General features: G+C 46.7%; 1 protein-coding gene across 1 annotated transcript in view; it reads left to right on the top strand.

Moving 5' to 3' along the window:
* Window positions 1–21,460, top strand: part of nxn (nucleoredoxin) — a 229,436-nt gene that overhangs the window by 146,911 nt on the left and 61,065 nt on the right. The window contains exons 4-5 of the mRNA XM_078548175.1: window positions 2,352–2,452; window positions 8,438–8,544. Coding sequence (XP_078404301.1) covers window positions 2,352–2,452; window positions 8,438–8,544 — 208 coding nt within the window. The remainder of the gene's footprint in view (window positions 1–2,351; window positions 2,453–8,437; window positions 8,545–21,460) is intronic.

The following is a 21,460-nucleotide window of genomic DNA, read 5'->3' as shown; positions in this document are numbered from 1 at the left end:
TCTGGCCTACATATGCACCCAGACCCTCAGTGATATGGTTGACCCTTAACGGCTCGCTGAAATGGTCTAGCCAGCCAATCCATTGTAGTCAAGGGTAACTAGGGATGGGCAATAAACGCTGGCTCCGCTCTGCTCTGTGCACATTATTTGGTGGGTCCCATAAGAAGTCTGTACTGACCCCCAGGGGCCCACAGACCCCAGATTGATATACCACTGCTTTGGACAGGCTGCCATGCCTTAGATCTGTGTTCTTGGGTGTTAAAAGCTGTGATGAGAAGAAGGAAGGGTTGACATTCTGGAAGGATATAATCAAATGGGTCACCTTTATCCAACTCTACTTTTGGCCTTCAGAACTGAACCCAACATTGGTGATAACCTGCGGGTAGGCCATATGCTCGCTCCTCCATCAGTGAAGGGTAGTTTAGCACAGAAAAGAAGGCAGTGCAATCATTGAAGCCTTCATAGCCTTTTTCATGCAAACTGGGTATGTGGCAGGTTTGTTCCTAATGAGTCATAAAGGCAGAAAATGCTGGAAATACTCCACAGCTCAGGCAGCTTTCTATAGAGGGAGAAACAAAGGTAATGTTTCAGCTTGATGACCTGATTTTATCAGAAGTAAGGAAAGATAGAAATGCTATTGGTTTTGAGCAAGTGAAAGGGGAGGGGGCGGGTGGAAGAACAGAAGGGAAGGTCTGTGATGGGGTGGAGGGCAGGAGAGATTCAATGACAAAATATTTCATGGTACTTCTCCTATCATACAATCATATAATCTTACCTAAAACTCTACTGCCTGTATCCTAACTCAAAGAGAGTGGTAATGGTTAAAGGAAAGAAGCGAAAGATGTGTCTCGATGAGGTGTTGAGTTTTTTAAATCCTTTCACAGGATGTGAGTGTTGCTGGCTAGGCCATTCCTAATTGTCCTAGAGATGGTGTTGGTGGGCCTGGACATGGACTGCAGCAGTTGCTCACCGCCACCTTCTCGAGGGCAATTCGAGATGGACAACCCGTGAAAGGATGAGAAGAAGAACTCCTGATCATCTCACGGTGACCCCTACTGAAGACGCATGTGCTTGGACTCGAGTTGGGGATGGGATTGTGTTGTTCCTCCAAGAGTGGAATAGGCTGCTCATACATGAGCAATAAAATACATCCTAGTACTAAACAGAAGAGTGAGAAAAGGCCATGAGGGGTGCTGTGAATTAGTTGATGCAACAACATGCACCATTCATCTTTCGCTAATATTACTGACTCTGAATAGAGGGAATAAAATCCGTGGGCAGTTAAGACGACTCTCAGATAATAGTTATCCATGACTAGGCATACTCGAAACATTTACATAGCGCCTTTAACATAATAAAATGTCTCAAGGAGCTTCACAAGGGCATTATCAAACAGAACTTGACACTGACTCACATAAGAAGATTATTAGGACAGGCGTTTAAAACTGTGCTGGAAGAGGTACGTCCTAAGGAGCATCTTAAAGGTGGAGAGAGAGGTGGAGAGATTTAGGAAGGGAGTTCTAGAGATGCGGTCCAAGTCAGCTGAAGATTCCCCTACAAATGCCGGGTGCAGAGAGCTCAGATGGTTGTAGAGCTGAAGGAGATTAGAGAGATAGGGAGGGCTGAGGCCGTGGTTGGACCTGAAAACAAGGATGAGAATTTTAAAATTGAAGGGGTTTCCAGATCGGAAGCCAATGTAGGTCAGTCAGCACAGGGAGCAATGGGTGGACGGGACTTGATGTGAGTTAGGATACGGGCAGTAGAGTTTTCGGTAAGATTATATTATTGTATGATGGGAGAAGTGACTATGCAGGAACAATCATTCCATTTTCCAGGGTAAACTAAAAATCATGAACCTCTTGCTCTACTTTACCTCTTAGTAACCCTGCAGTACCTCTTCAGTACACCCCTACCTGCCAAAAACATTTTCATTGCCCTCTTTAAAAAAAAAATGTACGATAGAGTCAATGGAAAGTAAGTGAAAGAGAGCGGCTGGGGAGGAAATGGTTCAATTTGACTTTGAACACGTTCCAGCAATATATAAAACTCTTGAGAAATCCCCATCAGGTTAGTCCTTCAATGGGACTAATTGCTATAACTTTGAAAATACAAGATCCTAGGAAAAGGCAGTGCATTTACCAGATGTGGAAAATTACATCAAACACAAAAATAAGAGGATAAGTGACGTGTATTAATGGTGTTCCGGCGGGGGTTGTTGGGGGGTGGGGGGGAGGGGGGAGCGTTTTTTAATGATTACCATGTTGCGAAAAAGCGTGTGCGTTATCGGTGCAGAAGACGAGAGTAACAGAACCCGACTGCTCTCTGCATTAATTCTCTCCCCCTTTATACAGTGCCCCCCTTGCAGAAGCCTCACCCGTGTCCTCGTGGAGACGTATCGAAAAATCAAAGAGATGGGACAGAAGTTTGAGATTGTTTTCGTCAGTGCTGACAGGTAAGCTGGGTTCCTTTATTTTGGGTAGGCTTTGTATTAAGAAGATTCACCAGTTTATGTTCTGGTTGTTGGAGCCAGAGCTGGATAAAACTACATTTCACACTGCACTGAGTGATGTTCACGTGGATGCTTAACTTCCTGTAACTTGAAGGGAAGAGGAGAGCCCTGCTGCAAACCATTACAGTCACCAAACCCCTGGCCACCGAAATCCAAATTCCCCTTTTTTCCCACCCCCCCTCCAACTTGTCCCAGCCTTAACCAGATGGTTCAGCTCAAGATTATCCCGTCCATCTGGCGTAGGGTGGCATAGTTGTGCTATTAATGATAGTTGATCTGCAGGCACTTCTCAGGTGGAAACGTTGGGCAGAATTTAGCCCTTGTCGGGCAGGAGCGGGCAAGGGTATTTGGGAAGCCAACCACCACCCGGAATCGAGGCCGGAAGGTGATTTCACGCTGGTGGGCCAATTATTTCTTTTTGCTGCCTGAGTGTCACAAATCCCACTTGTGCTTTTTATATATGTTCATGTGGGTGGCATAGTGGTATTGTCACCAGCATTCCAGAGACCCAGGGTAATGCTCTGGGCACCCGGGTTCAAATCCCGCCCCGGCAAATAAAAATCTGGAATTAAAAGTCTGATGATGACCATGAAACCATTGCCAATTGTCGTAAGAACCCATCTGGTTCACTATTAGTCCTTTAGGGAAGGAAATCTGCTGTCCTTACCTGGCCTGGCCTACACGTGACTCCAGACCCACAGCAATGTGGTTGACTTTTAAAGGAGGGCAATTAGGGATGGGCAGTCAATGATCCCATGAACGTGTAAAAAAAATCGTGTTACTGGCATTTACTGTCCATCTCCAGTTAACCTTGAGAAGGTGGTGATGAGCCGCTGTAATACATGTGTGAAGGTGCTTCTGTAGGTTGGATAGGGAGTTCCAGGATTTTCACCCAGTGATGATGAGGAACGGTCAATATACATGTTGACTTGGAGGGGAATTTGAAGCTGCTGGTGCCTGTTGTAGGTCACGTTTTCTCCCCCTGTACAATGTTGTGTTGTTATGTGTGTGAAAGAGAGAGAGAAAGGAAGGAATGGGGAAGGGGAAAACAGCCTGTTATCTCTGCCTGACATTTTAGTGAATGCAAAGCGAAGGTCAGAATTGGGGATGGCATTGGGCCAACACTGGTGCTTGCGTTCTTCTGCAAGTATTTATACCAGTGACTTTAATTATAAACATAAGCTTTTTCCTGTCCTGGACAGCATTGAGATGACTTGGCAGCTGTATATCAACAGACAAACTCATTAAATGTCAGGTTTTAGCCTGTCCTTGTGTTGTTTTCTGTGTGTAAATCATGGGGATTTTGGCTCTGTGTCTTCCTCTTGCAAGACGTCCATGCCAAAAAAACTGGATTTTTGCTAGTGAAAGGACGAGGAAGACGCTGGAGAAAATGGAAGATCGAGCAATCTTGTTGCAAGGACATTTTCCTCCACGACCTAACAACCGGTCCACGGGGTGTTGAAGCTTCAGTCTTTGTGGCCCACACAACGTGTCCCTTAGAGCTTCCGACGCTGCACTTAACATTTAAATCCATTTTTGTCATTAATCTGCATCTCTCCCAAGTGAGAGATCCTGACAGATTTTTGTGTTCTGATTTAGGATTTATCTGTCTGTCAGGCAACGGAGCAAAGCAACCATCCTTTCCAGCCCAAGAAATTCAAACTGGCCGAACTGGCAAATATAAACACAAATAGGACCGAGCTGCCTAAGCTAAGTAGCCAAGAATCGTGGGCTGTTTGTTTCCCTAGGGCCACAGGTGGACACCCTTGATTAACCCTGCGAGGAGCAACTCTGAGCATGACCCACAAGTTTCCATGTCCCATAATAACCCAGCATGTTTAGCAACATTAGGAGCAGGAGTAGGCCATTCAGCCCCTTTGCACCCACCGTATCCTGGCAAAGCCACTAGTTCAATCGACCTCACGTTATATAAAGCACTTACAGAAAACATTGTTAAGATGGCCCCTGTGGGCATTGGATCGCCGATGATCAGCAGCCTGACTCCATTTAACCCCAAATTTTGTTCCATATCCCTCGATCGCCTTACCCTTATTAAGCTTGTGTGAGTTCTGATTGAGCCAAGACAAATAATTTATAGTTTCAAAAAAAGGCAGATGCTGGAAATCTGAAATGTAAACAGAAAATTCTGGAAGTGCTCAGCATCTGTCGGCAGCATCTGTGGAGTTGGAAATCAGGTTAACATTTCGGGTCAGTGATCTGTTGTCAGAACTAGAACATGTAATGGGTTTTAAGCAAGTAGAGAGGCATAGCAAAGCAGGAGGGGAGGAAAGAACATAAAGGAAAGTTTGCTTGCTTGACTAATACCAGGAATGGGTGGGTTGTCTTATGTGGAAAAGCTTGTATCCACTGGAGTTTAGAAGAGTAAGAGACGACTTGAATTGAACCTTTAAGATCCTGAGGGGTCTTGACAGGGTGGATGTGGAAAGGATGTTTCCTCTTGTGGGAGAATCTAGAACTAGGGGTCAGTGTTTAATGCTAAGGGGTCACTCATTTAAGAAAGGGATGAGGATAATTTTTTTCTGAGGGTCGTGAGTCTTTGGACCTCTCCTCAAAAGGCAGTGGAAGCAGAATCTTTGGATGTTTTTAAGGCAGAGGTAGATAGATTCTTGATAGGCAAGTGGGTGAAAGGCTATCAGGGGTAGGCGGGAGGTTACAATCAGACCAGCCATGATCTTATTGAATGGCGGAGCAGGCTCGAGGGGCCGAGTGGCCTACTCCTGCTCCTAATTCGTATGTTCATATGTGATGGGGTGGAAGGCAGGAGAGATTAAATGACAAAAGGAATGATGATGCAAGGCAAGAGCAGGATGGCAATGCGACAAGCAAAGAAACAAAACAGGTTACTGAAGCAAAATAACTGCAGATGCAGGAAATGTAAAATAAAAACAGAAAATGCTGGAAATGCTCAGCAAGTCTGACAGCATCTGTGGAGAGAGAAATAAAGTTAACTTTACAGGTCAATCTTTTGTCAGAACTCGACAAACTAAACCAGTTATAGTTTTAACAGTTGCCAAGATTAGTATTTCTAGAACTCCACAATTTTCTGTTTCTGATCACCTTATAACAGAGATGAAGAGGGAAGGAGGTGTTGGAAATAAGGTACCAGGACCGGATGAGATACATCCAAGGGGACTGGGGGAAGTGAGGGTGGAAATTGCAGAGGCTCTAGTGAAAATCTTCCAGTCTTCCTTAGACACAGAGTTGGTGCCAGAGGACTGGAGAATTGTGAATGTTACACCCTTGTTCAAAAAGGAGTGCAAGGATAAAGCCGGCAACTACAAACCAGTCAGTTTGTTCTCAGTGGTAGGGAAATTTCGGGAAACTATAGTACGGGATAAAATCAATAGTCACTTAGACAAGTGCAGGATAATTAAGGAAAGCCAGCATGGAGTCATTAAGGGAAAATCATGTTTAACTAACTTGCTGGAATTTTTTGAGGAGGTAACAGAGAAGGTAGATAAGGGAAACACTGTTGGTGTGGTATATATGGATTTTCAAAAGGCATTTGATACACTGCCACACAAAGACTTGTGAGCAAAATTCTAGGTCATGGAATAAAAGGGAAAGTAGGGGAGGCAATGGCGCAGTGGTATTGTTGCTGGACTAGTAATCCAGAGACCCAGGGTAATGCTCTGGGGACCTGGGTTTGAATCCCGCCACAGCAGATGGTGATGGCTACGAAACCATTACCAATTGTTGTAAAAACCTATCTGGTTCACTAATGTGCTTTAGGGAAGGAAATCTGCTGTCCTTACCTGGTCTGGCCTACATGTGACTCCAGATTGACTCTTAAATGCCCTCTGAACAAGGGCAACTCAGGATGGGTAATAAATGCTGGCCTAGCCAGCAAGGCTCACATCCCATGAATGAACTTTTTAAAAATTGGCTGAGTGACAAGAAACAGAGAGTAGTGATAAATGGTTGTTTTTCAGATCAGAGGAAGGTTGTAGTGGATTTCCCCAGGGATCAGTGTTGCAACCCTTGCTTGTCATGATATATATTAATGACCTAGGCAGGGCATAATTTCAAAATTTGCAGATGATATGAGGATGGGAAATGTCGTCAACTGTGAGGATAGTCTTAAAACTTCAAAAAGGACATAGACATATTTGTGGGTTGGGCAACCAACTGGCAAGTTCAATGCAGAGAAGTGTGAGGTGATTCATTTTGGCAGGAGAAATATAGTGAGACATTATAAAATAAAGGGAGAGCTTCTAAAGGAGGTGCAGGAACCGAGGGACCTCAGTACACAGGTCATTGAAAATGGCAGGGCATGTTGAGAGAGCAGTTAATAAAGCACATAGTATCTTAGGCTTTATTAATAAGGGCATTGAGTACAAGAGTAAGGAGGTCATATTGAACTTGTACACTAACTAGGCCTCATCTGGTGTACTGCATCCAGTTCTGGGCACCATACTTGAGGAAGGATGTGAAGGCATTGGAGAGAGTGCAGAGGAGATTCACAAGAATGATTCCAGGGATGAAGAGCTGTAGCTCTGAGGATGGATTGGAGAGGTTGAATCTATGTTCCTTGGAGAAAAGAAGGCTGAGAGGAGACTCGATAGAGGTATTCAAGATCCTGAAAGGTATGGACAGGGTAAATAGTGAGAAATTGTTCCCACTCAAGAGAACATCAAGAACTATAGGGCATAGATTCAAAATAATTGGCAAAAGCAATAAATGTGAAGTGAGGAAAAATTTTTTCACCCAGAGGGTGGTTGGAGTCTGGAGCAAACTTCCTAGAAAGGGTGTTGGAGGCAGGTTCAATTGAGGTACTCAAAAAGGAATTGGATTGCTATCTGAAAAGAGAGAATGTGCAAGGTTACAGAGATAAGGCAGGGGAGTGGGACTAGGTGGAATGCTTTCCCAGAGAGCCAGTGCAGACTCGATGGGCTGAATGGCCTCCTCCTGTACTGTAAAGATACTCTGATACTGTGAAACAAGGACTGGTGTTTTGGATTCTTGTTTAAGCTTAAGTAGTCCTACAGGGCACACATATACTGGGGCCTGGAGCCACACTATGTCCGGATGTAGTCAACGGGTGTTACTGCTAAATATATTGCCGGCATCTGGTGATGCATTCCCCTCCAAGCCACTCACCAGCCTGACTTGGAATTATATCGCCGTTCCTTCACTGTCGCTGGGTCAAAACCCTGGAACTCCCTAACAGCACTGTGGATGTACCTACAGCATATGGACTGCAGCGGTTCAAGAAGGCAGCTCACCACCACCTTCTCGAGGGTAATTAAGATGTGCAATAAATGCTGGCCCAGCCAGCGACGCCCACGTCCCGTGAACGAATTTTTAAAAATTTCAAATGCTTGGCGGCATTTGTAAAAAAAAAACAAATGTCAGGTTGAAGAGACAGAAGGTGGGTGTGTCTCGTTCTGTGACCCGAGCCCTCATCCCGTACACCAAGGCCAGGATTTTATGGCCCCTCCCACCCAGTGGGATAGTACGGTCCCACCAGACTGAATGGAGATTTAAATGGTTTGCCGCATCTGCCGGAGCGGGGTGTGAGGGGGTGAGGAGAGACACGCCAGCGGAAGGGCTGTGAAATCCTGGCCCAGCTTTTTTTTTTACATCTACTTTTGCCTTAGTAGCGTCTTTGAAGGAAGCAATGAGGAGGGTGCTGTGGAGGGTGGGGGTGGGGGACAGTGAAGATGGGGGTGGCTGGGAGATGGGGAAAACCAGTGTGGGGAATGTCACGGGGAGTCTCTAGCACCTCCTGGTGGTCGGTCACGGGATATATTTGTGGTGGTCTTTAACGTCTGCTGCCTCTTGAACTGCAGGTCTCAGCCAAGGCAGTACTCCCCCCCCCCACCGCGCCACCCCAGCCACTTCTGAAGTATTGTTTAAAAAAAGAACATCATAAAACTTAAGTCCTGCCATTCTTCATCCTCTCAGGTCAGAAGACTCCTATAAACAGTATTTCAGCGAGATGCCTTGGATAGCGGTACCATATACTGATGAAGCCAGGAGGTCACGGCTGAATTGGCATTACGGCATACAAGGTACTTGTAGAAAACGCTGCTCCCTGTGGGCACTCTGTGTGTCTTGTGCTTGTTTTCTAAAATTGCTATTTTCTTCCTCTCTCGAACATGAAATGTCAATTTAACCGGATGTGTTCTCTACATGAAGGAGATGCTGCTGTATGGTAAAGCTGCAGTGGAAATCCTGAAGTTCAAAATGTTAATTCCATAAATATCGTGCTTAAGCCCCAAAACGCATTATGTTTTTTTTTCCAAAACTGCACAGTAAGTTGCTTCTGTCTGCTTTCAACCTAGTTCCGCCAGCAAATGTGCAACTTTGTTTTCTCTTCTTGTCCATCGACACTTTAGCATTTGAGCTTGAGGTGTCTCACTGTGGGTTATTTAGCCCCATAACAGGAACAGGAGGAGGCCATTCAGCCCCTCAAGCCTGTTCCATCGTTCAGTTAGATCATGGCTGATCTGTATTTTAACTTCATCTGCTCACCTTGGTTCCATGGTCCTTAATACCCCTTGCCTAATGAAAACCTATCAATCTCAGCTTTGACATTTTTCAATTGACTCTCCAGCCTCAACAGCTTTTTGGGAGAAGAGTTCCAGTTTACCACTACCCTTCCTGACATTACCACTGAATGGCCCCGTTCTTAATTTTAAGGTTATGCCCTCTTGTTCTGGACTCCACCAACCTCCCAACCAGAGGAAATAGTTTCTCTCTATCAAAATCTTTAATCATCTTTAACCTCAATTAGATCGTCTTTTAATCTTCTATATTTAAGGTAATATATGCCAAGTCTATGCAACCTGTCCTCGCAGTTTAGTCCTTATATCGTTCTAGTAAATCTGTACTGCACCCACTAAAAGGCCAGTATATCCTTCCTGAAGTTTGGTGTTCAGAACTGAACAGTACAAGAACCATTGAAATGAATATTAGTTCACGATTTCCAAAGTCAGAGTCCAGTGAGAAATTCTTCCATGTAAGTGTTCGAGTTCAGCTGGCTGAAGACCAGACTTGTTGTATTCGCTTTTCAATTGGTGCTGACCGCAAGATGAAGTAGATGCGCAGAGACTGGGTTGGTTCCGTGGGCAGTGGTAAAACATCTTCCAGCAGAAACAGGTTTCAAGGTACAGGCTGTGTTCTGCCTGGAGGGGTCTGCTTCTTGGTGGTTCCCCAGCTGGATGTTACAGCAAACTGACTATTTCTCTGTTTTCAAAGGCATATAGGGATTTCAAAGTGGTCCCTTCTTTCTCCACAATGACTTCAAAAGGGATGTTTATCCAACGTCTGGAATTGGCTTTGATTTTAGGACTGATAATGTCCCAGTCATTAGTTGTTGAATGAGATACCATCCATATCGAAGGTCTGGTGTTGGGACGTTTTTGTTTAGGTAGACCCACTGACTCCACTCGCCAGGTGAGTTCATCAGATGCAAATGACATTCCTTTTGAAATGGGCCTGGTCAGTTGCAGGTGTGACATGAATCTGTTAGCAGCTCTGTAGGCATAAAGAGTTCTGATGTGCAAGTCTCCTGGCTTTTTGTGATTGTAAGGGGTGTGTACAATGAGGTGTGAGATTCCAGAAACTGAGCAAAGACTTTTGTTCTTGTAACCTCTAGGGATAGCTCCCAGAGAAAGGGCCAACCTGATGGTCATGTGACTTGTAGCAGCCATCTTTTTAGTTCAGCAGGAAATCCATTTTAAAAAATATAGCAGTAAGGATAAAGTTCTGAACATAAGGTGTTGGAGTTCTTCTCATGTTGTAGGAACCCAACCATACTTATTGTATCATCTAACCTGGTACCCCCAGCACACTTCGATATACAGTTTCCTCTTACTTCAATCAGACATAGTTTGATCTTACTTCAACTAAAGTAATTCGTAAATGGCATGAAGTCTTAAACTCTATATATTAAGTTCAAATTAATGTTCCATTAATTTGAATATGTCGTAGAATAATACAGCACAAGAAGGAAGCTATTTGGCCCATCGTGCTTGTGCTGGCTCTTTGAAAGAGTTATCCAATTAGTTGCATTCCCTCGCTCTTTGCTATAAACCTGTAGTTTTGTTTATCTTTTTTAAAGTTTTTTTTCCCAATTCCTTTTTGAAAGTTATCATTGAATCTGCTTCCACTGCCCTTTCAGGCAGTGCATTCCAAATCATTGTTCACTACATTGAAGTATTTGCCACTTTACCTTCCTTTCGTTCTTTTGTAACTTCTGTACACTGCAAGCCACAGATGTTAATGGTGCTTTTTACAAAAGCCCTTTCCAAGTATTTGGAAATTTGGAATCAGAGCGTGAGAAGTGAATGTAACTAAGTTGTCTGGGCTTTGTGCACCAGGTTGCTTGGCCTTAAGGACTGGAAATCTAAACGGCACAGGACAGTGGTTTACATATCAACCTTGCCTCAGGAAACACGTTCTCACCAGAGTCACTGGGCCCAAGTCCCAATTCAGGATTTGAGCACATAATCAAGGCCACTGTGCATCAACTGTGGCTTAGTTAGTAGCACTCTCGCCTCTGAATCACAAGGTCCTGGGATCAAGTCCCACTAGAGCACAAAAATGAACGTTGACGCACCAGTTCAGTGCTGAGGGAGTGCTGCACTGTCGCTGGTGCTGTCTTTCAGGTGAGATGTTAAACCGAGGCCCCACTCTGCCAGCTTGGGTGGATGTAAAAGGTCCCATGGCACTATTTTGAAGAAGAGCAGAGGGGAGTTCTATCCAGTATCACAGGGCCAATATTTATCCTTCAGTCAACATCACTAAAATAGCTTACTTGGACATTGTCACATTGCTGTTTGTGGGAGCTTGCTGTGCACAAATTTGCTGCTAATTTTCCTGCATTACAACAGTGACTACACTTCAAAAGTATCTCATTGGCTGCAAACCACTTTGAGACGTCTCGTGGTCATGAAAAGTGCTATATAAATGCAGGACTGCACTGCCGGCTGCCTTTCAGATGTGATGTTAAAGCTATAGCCTCAGGTGGATATAAAATATCCACTCGCATGTTTTTGTGCAACATTAAAGCTGCTATGTAAGGGTAAGTTGTTAAAATATTTGGGAGATGGTGGCCTAGAGGTAATGTCACTGGACTAGTAACCCAGAGGCCCAGGCTAATGCTCTGGGGACACGGGTTTGAATCTCACCTCAGCAGCAGGTGTAATTTTAAATTTGATTAATAATCTGGAATTGAAAAGATAGTCTCAGCAATGGTGACCATGGCCAAGATTTTACATTGCCAATCGTGGTGGGCATCATGGTCTCACCAAAGTCCTGTACAGCTGCAGTAAGACATCCTTGCTCCTGTACTCAAGTCCTCTTTCATTGAAGGCCAACATACCGTTTGCCTTCCTAACTGCTTGCTGCACCTGCATGCTTGCTTTCAGTGATTGGTGTACAAGGACACCCAGGTCCCTTTGTACATCAACATTTCCCAATCTATCACCATTTAAATAATACTCTGCCATTCTGTTTTTCCTACCAAAGTGGATAACTTCATACTTATCCACATTATACTGCATTTGCCATGTGTTTACCCACTCACTAAACCTGTCTAAATCACCTTGAAGCCTCTTAACATCCTCCTCATCGCTCACATTCCCACCAGGTTCCATGTCATCAGCAACTATTGGACAACTAGACAAGCTTGAGAACCCCCTTGGAAATGTGGCCATTCACCACTCACAGAGGAGAAGCCTCCGCACCCCCTAAATTAATCTCCTGTAGACACTGAACGTTCACCCTCATGTTTAGTCCAAACAACATAGTCTTGGAGTGCAGGGAATGAAGATCCCAGTGCCTGGGCTGAAAGTAGAATATCCAGGCACCTGGCCCAAGCTGTTGTCAGTTGGCCATGTGGGCTGGAGGGGTGTGGTTTGTGGTGAACCTTCTTGCACACCCCGCACTGGGCATCATTTCATTGACCCTGCAGTGAGGAGACCATCAGGAAATTGGAGCCTGTGTTACTGCTGCCTACATTATTGGCTTTAGGCAAGAGAGCAGAATGAGAAGAAGTCAACAGGAGTGCCTGGCTCACCAAAGGGAGGAGCAAAACCCTCAAGACCTCTCCACACGCAGAGGATGATCCTCAGAGAGCCGTCATTCGTAGTCACCTCACTAGACCCAGGGTGTATAGATGTCGCACGTGTTATCCACAGATGAGTAAGACCCTGTGTCGCAGACACTTCCACATGTCAAAGGATCTAGTGACTCACATTTGCCACATTTCTGCCGGATTTGGCGCCATGGGGACTTGGAGGGCATCCATTGCCAGTGGCTGTGAAAGTAACAGCCACACTCAACTTCTACACCAGTGGCTCCTTCCAGTGCTCCTCTGGGGACCTCTGTGGCATCTCCCAAGCGTCCACCCATAAATACATCCAGGAGGTCGCAGACGCCCTTTTTGCAAAGGCCCACAGTTTTGTCAATGCCGACAGAGATCAAGCAAGCCAGGACGCAGGAGCACTGGGCTTCGTAGATCTTTCCGGTTTTCCACAGGTGCAGGGTGCCATCGACTGCACTTACATGGCTACGAAAGCTCCCCGGCAACAGGCAGTCCAGAACGTCAACCAGAAAGGCTACCGCTCGCTCAGCGTGCGACCATAACAAACTTATCATGCAGACGTGCACCAGATTCCCAAGAAGCGTCCACGACTCGCACATCCTGAGTAGGTCTCCGATCCCCGAGATCTTTGAGGGATCGCACAGGATGCAGGGTTGGCTCCTCGGGGACAAGGGTTACCCGCAAAGCACAAGGTTCATGCCGAAACCCAGACATTGGTGGAACACACCATAGGGATCTTGAAAATGTGATTCTGATGCCTGGACAGACCTGGCGGAGTGCCCCAGAACACTCCCCACAACACTCCCCACAGGGTTTCACGCATCATCGTGGCTTGCTACACGCTACCCAACCTGGTGCTACAAAGCTGGGGGAGGACTTGACAGATGATGAGACGGGGGAGTTGCACGCCTCCTCCAATGAGGAGGACCTTGAAGGGAATGAGGGTAATGAGGTCTTGGAAGCCGAGGAGGCAGGCGAAGAGGCCATTGCACAGGCCAGATGTGGCAGCCACGCTCGTGAGGCCCTCATTTGCTGGCAGATTTCAGGAGGAGGATGACGAGATGCACTGAGGATCCTCCTGGACAACTCTCCTCCAGCATGACCACCAGCACAGCCACTCTCGTTACGCTCATGAACCTCTAGATGACAGTGCATCGTCCATATAGCCCTGATGCTGCGAAGGATGAGCAAACCTCGAGGGCATGTGTCCGTGCCGGGATGAGGTGTTACCTGGAGGAGGGCGTTCCAGCACCAGACATCAGAAAGTGCCGCCTCTTCATATGTCCATCCAGCATCCCAGTCACAGCAGCACCATGCAAAACCCAGGGGCACTTGCACGATCCTCAGTGGGTTAGTGTCTGCACACCTTCAATTTGGCAAGGCTCCTCATGGAGGTCCATTTGAACCAACGCAGTCACGCACGATGTGTTACATTGACTGTGTCATACAAACCTAACACCTGGGACAAGACAGCCAATGAAACCCCGCCGCAGCTGTGACTGCGCTTAGCGATGACTCAGCCGGCTGTAATACACTCCCCGAAATGACAGTGACACCCAGCAGCTGAAGTTAGAGATCCTGAGCTGCATTTCTCCTCACCCTAATATGGAGGCGTGTGAGTGACAAGGTCAGACACTTGGATAAAAGCAAAATACTGCGGCTGCTGGAAATCTGAAATAAAAACAGAAAATGATGGAAAAACTTTCTGAAGAGGAGTCATACGGACTCAAAACATTAACGCTCTCTCTCTCTCTCTCTCTCTCTCTCTCTCCACCGATGCTGCCACACCTGAGTTTTTCCAGCATTTTCTGTTTTTATTTGAGGTCAGACACTTGGCTGCCTGATATTGAGATGCTTCCTCTTGCATACAACCATGGTCAGCCCTGACCCCAGCGAGGTCCAACATGTTCAGAGAACATGAAGCCCTCAAGGGCACGCGCCATTGCTAATGAGGAGCGCTGTTCTGCTTCATCACACACTCGCTCCTATCCCTTTGCGCCCCTCCACCTGTCTGAAGCAACGGTGTGCGATTCCAGAGCATGCCTAAAGGCTGTTTTGGCTTCCAGAAATCACCATTTGGAAGTAGCATCAGTAACCTCCTGGAGTGTCAAGGCAATGAGATGCACAGCACCGTCTACCAACTTTGTGACCAAACCCTTCTCCCCACAATAGCCACAACTACAGGGAGAGAAATGCTTATGATTGGGCGTCTCAGCACCTGCACACAAATGTGCCATTGCTTCATCACCTTGAGGTGCCAAGGTGCTCCCAGTTTTTTGCTGAGCTCAGTGGATTGTCGCTGGGAACATCAGAAACCGTTTGGCTGAGGGCAGTGCACATTGGCTCTGAGTATAGGCTCATGTCACCAAAATCCTGCTGAAAGACAGCGAGCAGATGGAGTTGGACGGTACATGAGCCTTCTCCGTGCATTAGCATGTCTCTCCTTAACCATCACACCTTCACCTGTCAAGAGTGCAAACGAGATAGGGGCACACCCCTGTCTCAACCGTTCAGAACCAAGAATGCACATGATGGGACCCTACAAGGCATGTGAACAAGGTTCATTCCACAAACACACTTAACATGAAGGTACAGGCATTACTGATATGGAGCATTATGTTGAAATGGGCTACTCACTGTGGTGAGATGGTAGCACACCGCACAGAAAAGAGGCCCAGAATAGAGACCATTGCTATAAGTGGGTGCAGGAACCAAGGTTCCACAAGTGATTGACAGTAACACAGCTCATCGTAAGGAGGGGGCATAGAAAAGAGGAGATATGAAATGATTGCAAGTCTGTTTATATTTGTGAACATTATATACATGTGGTTAACACGCGTGCCAACATAGTGCAACTACATCTCCTTCACTTTCCTTACCCTACCAATACGTCTTGGTGCTCCCCCGACATCCACAGCGGAGGTGGAGGCAGCCTGCTGACTGCTATGCCCTGTCTTTGATGACCTTGGCCGGCATCCTCTGGAGGGCTGAGACCTGGAGAGCCCTGGCCTGCTTTGGGTGTCCTGCTGTGGGGCTTGTGCTGATGGGGCCACAGGAAGAGGGGATTTGGATTGGCCGGACTCTCCAAGAGTTACCTGGGTGGAAGGCCGGGAGTGTCCAGCTCCTGATGATCCTCCCTATGGGTGTCCGAGGGGTGAAAGCTGGAGTGAGATTGAGGTGCCCCACAGCTCCCTCGTGTTGACATTGATGGATGCCACCAATGGCTACAGCAATGAAGTGCAGCTCCTGCAATAGTTTAGGACTGATGTCCTGGACCAAGGTCTCCATGGCGGCCACCATCCTACCAGTGTTGAACCTCGGTGCATTGGCACGCCGGCACTATCACCTCAGATTGAAGGCAGATGGACTGCTCCATTGGCCATTGCAATCTGAGGAGTGCGGCGGACATCCCTTCCTGATGTTCCCGAGCTTGTCTTTGCAGCTCCAGCAATTGATTGAGGACCGAGTCCGGAGGCTCACCATCTGACTCGGACTCAGCAGAATCGTGGCCTGCAGCAGTCCTCCGAGCGCCAGCGACCTCTCATATCCCTACTTCCACCTGCTGTGGAGTAGCTGGTACTCTGTGCTCACCTGATTGAGACCCCGAGGCTACTCTAGAGAACTAGGTCCCACCGAGGTGTGTGTCTCTGCGCAGGTGGAGGGTGTGAGTGGGCGCTGCGATGGGTCTTCAAAGGCGCTGTCCTCAGCTTCCTCATCCGAAGCGTCACCGGGGCTGGAGTTGAGGCCCTGGCTCACAGATGCCCTCAGCAGCTTCCCAGAGGTGCCTACAGAAATGAGACAATTATTGCCTGGCAGGTGACTCTCAAACAGGAGGAATCACTCCCAGTATGGTTGTCTGATAGATGTTCTAGTGCAGGATCCTCACTTCTTTGAGCACCGCCGACCTCACCATCGGCGCAGGCACGGCCTATATCCTCTCTGGCCAGCTCCATGGCTCTGTTCTCAGGAATGCCACCCTAGTATAGGACCTCCTTATTGTGAGCCAGCATGTCCTACATGAAAACAGATGGAGAGAGTGTGAGCAAAACACACATGAGTGCAGATGATAAGGGTGCCTGGCATGTGTGGGTGGCAAGTGGAACCCCTGGACAGGATGAGGACGCAAACTCCAATGTGGTTGACTTTTAAATGCCCTCTGAACAAGGGCAATAAGGGATGGGCAACAGTTGCTGGCCTAGCCAGCGACGCCCACACCCTATGAACGAATATAAAAAAAGAAAAGTATCTGGCACAAGCACTTAGTTAATTGGAGTATCTGTTTGAAGGAGAATGCTTGGCTCTGTAAAGAAAGGTGTCACCCGCATTGATCAATATAATTGATGGTAGTAGCTTGTTGATTTTGTTTTTAAATGATCAATGGCTGAAGTTCTTTCACTGATTGAGTGGTTGATCCGTACGGACCAGGAAAAATCCAGGCAGACTGTGCTGAGTGAGATATTTAGCTAGAGGGGTGGCAGAGACCATTATATTTGGCCATAGCTGCCTCGGCCCTAATGCAGTTCTCACCCTGGCCACTTTCCAGTAAAAGGTGTTGGGAAGTACCTGTGGAGGCCTGATTTGGCTGGGATAAGGCTGTAGCTATGATCCTCCTCTTTCCCTTGGAGTGGAAGAACGTGTGAAAAACGCAAGGAGCTAATGTAGGCCAGAGAGGAGTGGGAGGAAAACAGCACGAGAGGAATTCAAAGTAAAAGGTAAAAAGAAAAACCATGAAGAAAGGCAATGGCTTCAACTGCCCACGAATGAGCTGAAGAGCAGCTTGTGGAGTGAGCTGGAAGAAATGATGGTTAGTCTGTGACGAACAAACTGTAACCTCCAGGAAATCCCAGTATCTTCAGTCCAGACTAGAGCAATGTGTCATCTGCTTACTGTCAGCTCGCTTCAGCTACTTTGTAAATAACAGTCAGCGGCATTCAGTTAATGACCCAGAAGAAACAAACTCTAGTGTCCAAACTGCTGTCTGTGTTGGTTTTTTTGCAGGATTTAGTGACAACGTCCTGAAGTGTGAAAGGAAGTGTGTTGAGAGGGGGATGTCGGGCATGGGGTCTGAACTTAAACGTAATTGAAGTTAGGTCAATTACCACCGAATTTCAGCTCGATGTATTTTATCTTTTTTTTTCAAAAACGAGCAGGAAGTAAGCCACTAACAAGTTTGAGGTGACTTGGAGAGAAATGGTTTGAGTAGTAGGTGGCTCACGTGCAGCATAAGCACTGGCGCAGACTTGTTAAGCCAAAAGGCCCATTTTTTTTGTGCAGTAAATGCTGTGTAACACTAGGGAAAAGGAAGGACCAATTCCAGAAATGTTTATTGGCAACAGTGCACGGCTTGTCTATTCTTGCCCAGAACATTTCAACTTCAAATATTTGTTTCTGCAAAAGCAAAAACACCCTCCAATAGCGCTCACCCCCTGTGTTCTTGGGCCAACAACCCCACACCCCCCTGCAGAATGTATAGTGTGAAGGAGGGGGCATATCTTTGCCAGTCGGACTCCGGCCTCCCAGACGACTATGAGCTGGAATCCACAACTCCGCCTCCTCGGCTTCCTCGGGAATGTAAACACAGCTGCACGTCCCCTGCAGTGAGATGCTGGGATCCAAGCTGAGCGTCAGAAGCGTCCACTTGTATCAGCTAGGCATCAAACGGTTAGCTTTTCTTTTGAATCAGCTTTTGGAGGAGGGAGCGGAAATGAGACGGAGTTTCTATTCCCATGATTAACGAAGAATTGCCACAGAATCATAAAAACTTGCAGCAGCACGGGAGGAAGCCATTGGGCCCATCGTATCCATGCTGGCCCCTTTTTTAAAAAAAAACCCAGTCGTGCTGAGTCCCTCACTCCTGCTTTTGTCCATTACCTTGTAAGTTGTTCAAATTCAAGTACCCATCCAACTCCCTTTTTGAAATTATTTCTGGAATCAGTCCACCATCTGTTCAGGGCCAATGTTCCAGACCCCGTCAAAGAGAAAGTATCTCTTCACCTCCCCTTTCTAGGTAACATGCCAATGATTTAAAATTGTTTTTTCTCTCTCTCTACTCTGTCACCATCTCCCATCATCTTGAAAACCTCTGCTGGGTCACCTCTTAATCTTCTCTGTTCCAAGTAAAACAGTCTGAGCTTTTCCAACACCTCCTCATACTGACGTCCCTCACCCCGGTGACATCTGGGTAAGCCTCCTCAGTGGTGTACCCTCTCAAAGGCCTTCACATCTTTTCTGGAATGTGGTGTGTTACTCACAATAAGAGGTTGTGGTGGAAGTATTAACCCAGGCTGGTCTTTTTGGTTCAATCTGGTTTATTTTCAAGACAACTGCTCAGTGCTACTGACTACCAAGTAGCTTCACAAAGTGTTCCAGCTGTATCTTTTTGTTCTATTTAGATGGGATAATCAATGCCCATCACCTGTTTAACTAGCAATTGTCTTTAACAAGGTAATTGTCAAATTGACATGGTGCCCAGAATTGTCCATACCTCCCCAGCTCTTTGGGGGAGGCGATGGCCTAGTGGTACTGTTGCTGGACTAGTAATCCAGAGACCCAGGGTAATGCTCATGGGGCCTGGGTTCGAATCCCACCACAGCAGACGATTGAATTTGAATTAAAAAATGACTGTCTGCTGTTGATTGTTGTAAAAACCCTCCCCAGCTCTGAAACTTCAGCTACGAAGATGGATCGGAGAGGCTGGGTCTGTTCTCCTTGGAGAGAAGAAGGCTAAGAGGAGATCTGATAGAATTTCAAAATCATGAGGGGGCTGGACAGGGTAGATAGGGAGAAGCAGTTCCCACACGTAAAAGGATCAAGAACGAGAGGGCACAGATTTAAAGTGATTTGCAGAAGAAGCAAATGTGACATGAGAAAAAGCTTTTCCACACAGCGAGTGGTTCGAGTCTGGAATGCACTGCCTGGAAGTGTGGTGGTGGAGGCAGATTCAATCGAGGCATTCAGGAGGACATTAGATGATTATTTGAACAGAAACAACGTGCAAGGTGTATGGGGAAAAGGCAGGAGAATGGCACTAGGTCATGATGCTCTTTTGGAGAGCCGGTGCAGACACGATGGGCCGAATGGCCTCCTTCTGTGCCATTAAAATTCTGCGATACCCAGTGATTTATGTAGTATGGTCTCTTGGCTTTTATATTTCATACCACTTTTCATAAATTAGGAACAATATTGGCTCTTACCCAGGCATGTCTATCCGGGCACTTGGCGATAGTGCAGCCCACTTCCACATGCCCGTCAGCTATAAGAACATTGGTAAGTGCGAACTTGGGAGGCTGACATTCCAAAGAGCAGATGAAGAGCACCTGTTCCCTCAGCTCTGTCCAAGATGGCACCCAACCGCAAACCCACTGTCACCTTTGCTGTGTTCAGAATAATTCCAAAGTGAAAGCAACTTTGTAAAAGTTGTTTACTCAAACTCCCGGCAATGAGATAAAGATTGCGGGGAGCCTCGTATTCCTGGCCCTGTTGCTCTTGGCAATAGCTCAGTTGCTCAAAGCAACTGCTCTAGCCACATCCCCCTTCTTTCCTCTTTGGAAACAACGTCTGGCCATTTTCAGGAACCTGTGATATTCTCGGTTAACCGGTTTCCAGACATTGTTGTCTGGAATGTTCCAGCGCAGGCAAGAGTTTGGAGGGGAAGGGAGTCATAACTTATTAGCTTCTCGATATTCTGTAATTGCATTTTATGTGGGCGTATTTTTAAACTCTCCCCTTGCGACTGACTTTTTATTTTTATTTATTCATTCACAGGGTGTTGCTGTCACTGATAGGGCCAACTATTATTGGCCATCCATAATTACCCACAAAAACATCACCCATGTAAAAGTCAACCCTGTGATTTTTGGCCTAAAAAATTGATATCAAAAATTTAACATTTACACAAGCATATATGGTATTTATCCAATTCTCCTTTGAAAGTTACTGTTTTAGGCAATGCATTCCAGATCCAGTTAGCACAGGGCACAGATGTGAGCACATTGAGCACGGTTGAATCCAGGGTTTGTCCCAGTTGATCTCCCTCCTCCACTTCCCTCTTTACCTTCCCTGTCAAAGCCCTACAGGATTTGAATGATGTTCCTCCATTTGGTCTGGTAGCAAGCTGCTCCTCAGATTCCACTTTAGGGACTTAATCGTCCCAAATTTGCACTAGGCGTGGTAGCGAGCAGGAAAAAGGACGTTTTACCCGCTAGCGGCAATGGCGGCTTTTCACGCCGTATCGTCCCAATCCCACCTCATTAATCATGCATTCCCGGGAAACATGCCGTTTCGATGGCAGGCAGGGTCCAATTCGCCCATCACGGCGTGACCTCACCGCTTCCTCACACTGGGTGCCATATTTAAAGTGCAGCCGCGTGCACACCTCTCAGTGCTTCCAGCCCAGGACTGCTGCACAGAAGACATGGCCCCGAAAGACAAGAAGACTGCAGCCCCCCCCGATTTAGTAGTATGTCCCTCAAGTGCCTTTTGGACACTATAGAGACCCACTATGATGTCCTCTACCACCCTCTGGCCACAGGTGAGGTAGCTACATTACCACTCAGCTTGGTAGGCAGTGGCAGTAGTGATCAGTGCTGCACCGAAGAGGTTGGCCATCCAATGCAGGTCGAGGATGAATTATTTCATCCATGCTGCCAGGGTAAGGCAACCATCTCACCGCTCTAAACTCTCTCACTCACAAACTCATCACACATTCACTGGCATCTCACTCACTGCCAGCTCAAGGGACATCAGCACTCCCTCTCTCTCACACACCCTCACATCTCCATCTGGCCTCATCTCCTCTGGAGACTGCCTCCTCAGCCCTCACCATCTTGAGGCCACTTGCACAGATCAATTTGTGCCCCCACACACACCCTGGGATA

The sequence above is a fragment of the Cetorhinus maximus genome, chromosome 9 (assembly GCF_964194155.1).
Source record: "Cetorhinus maximus chromosome 9, sCetMax3.hap1.1, whole genome shotgun sequence".
Taxonomy (NCBI): domain Eukaryota; kingdom Metazoa; phylum Chordata; class Chondrichthyes; order Lamniformes; family Cetorhinidae; genus Cetorhinus; species Cetorhinus maximus.
The sequence above is the reverse complement of the archived record's forward strand: the minus strand, read 5'-3'. Positions and strand labels throughout refer to the sequence as shown.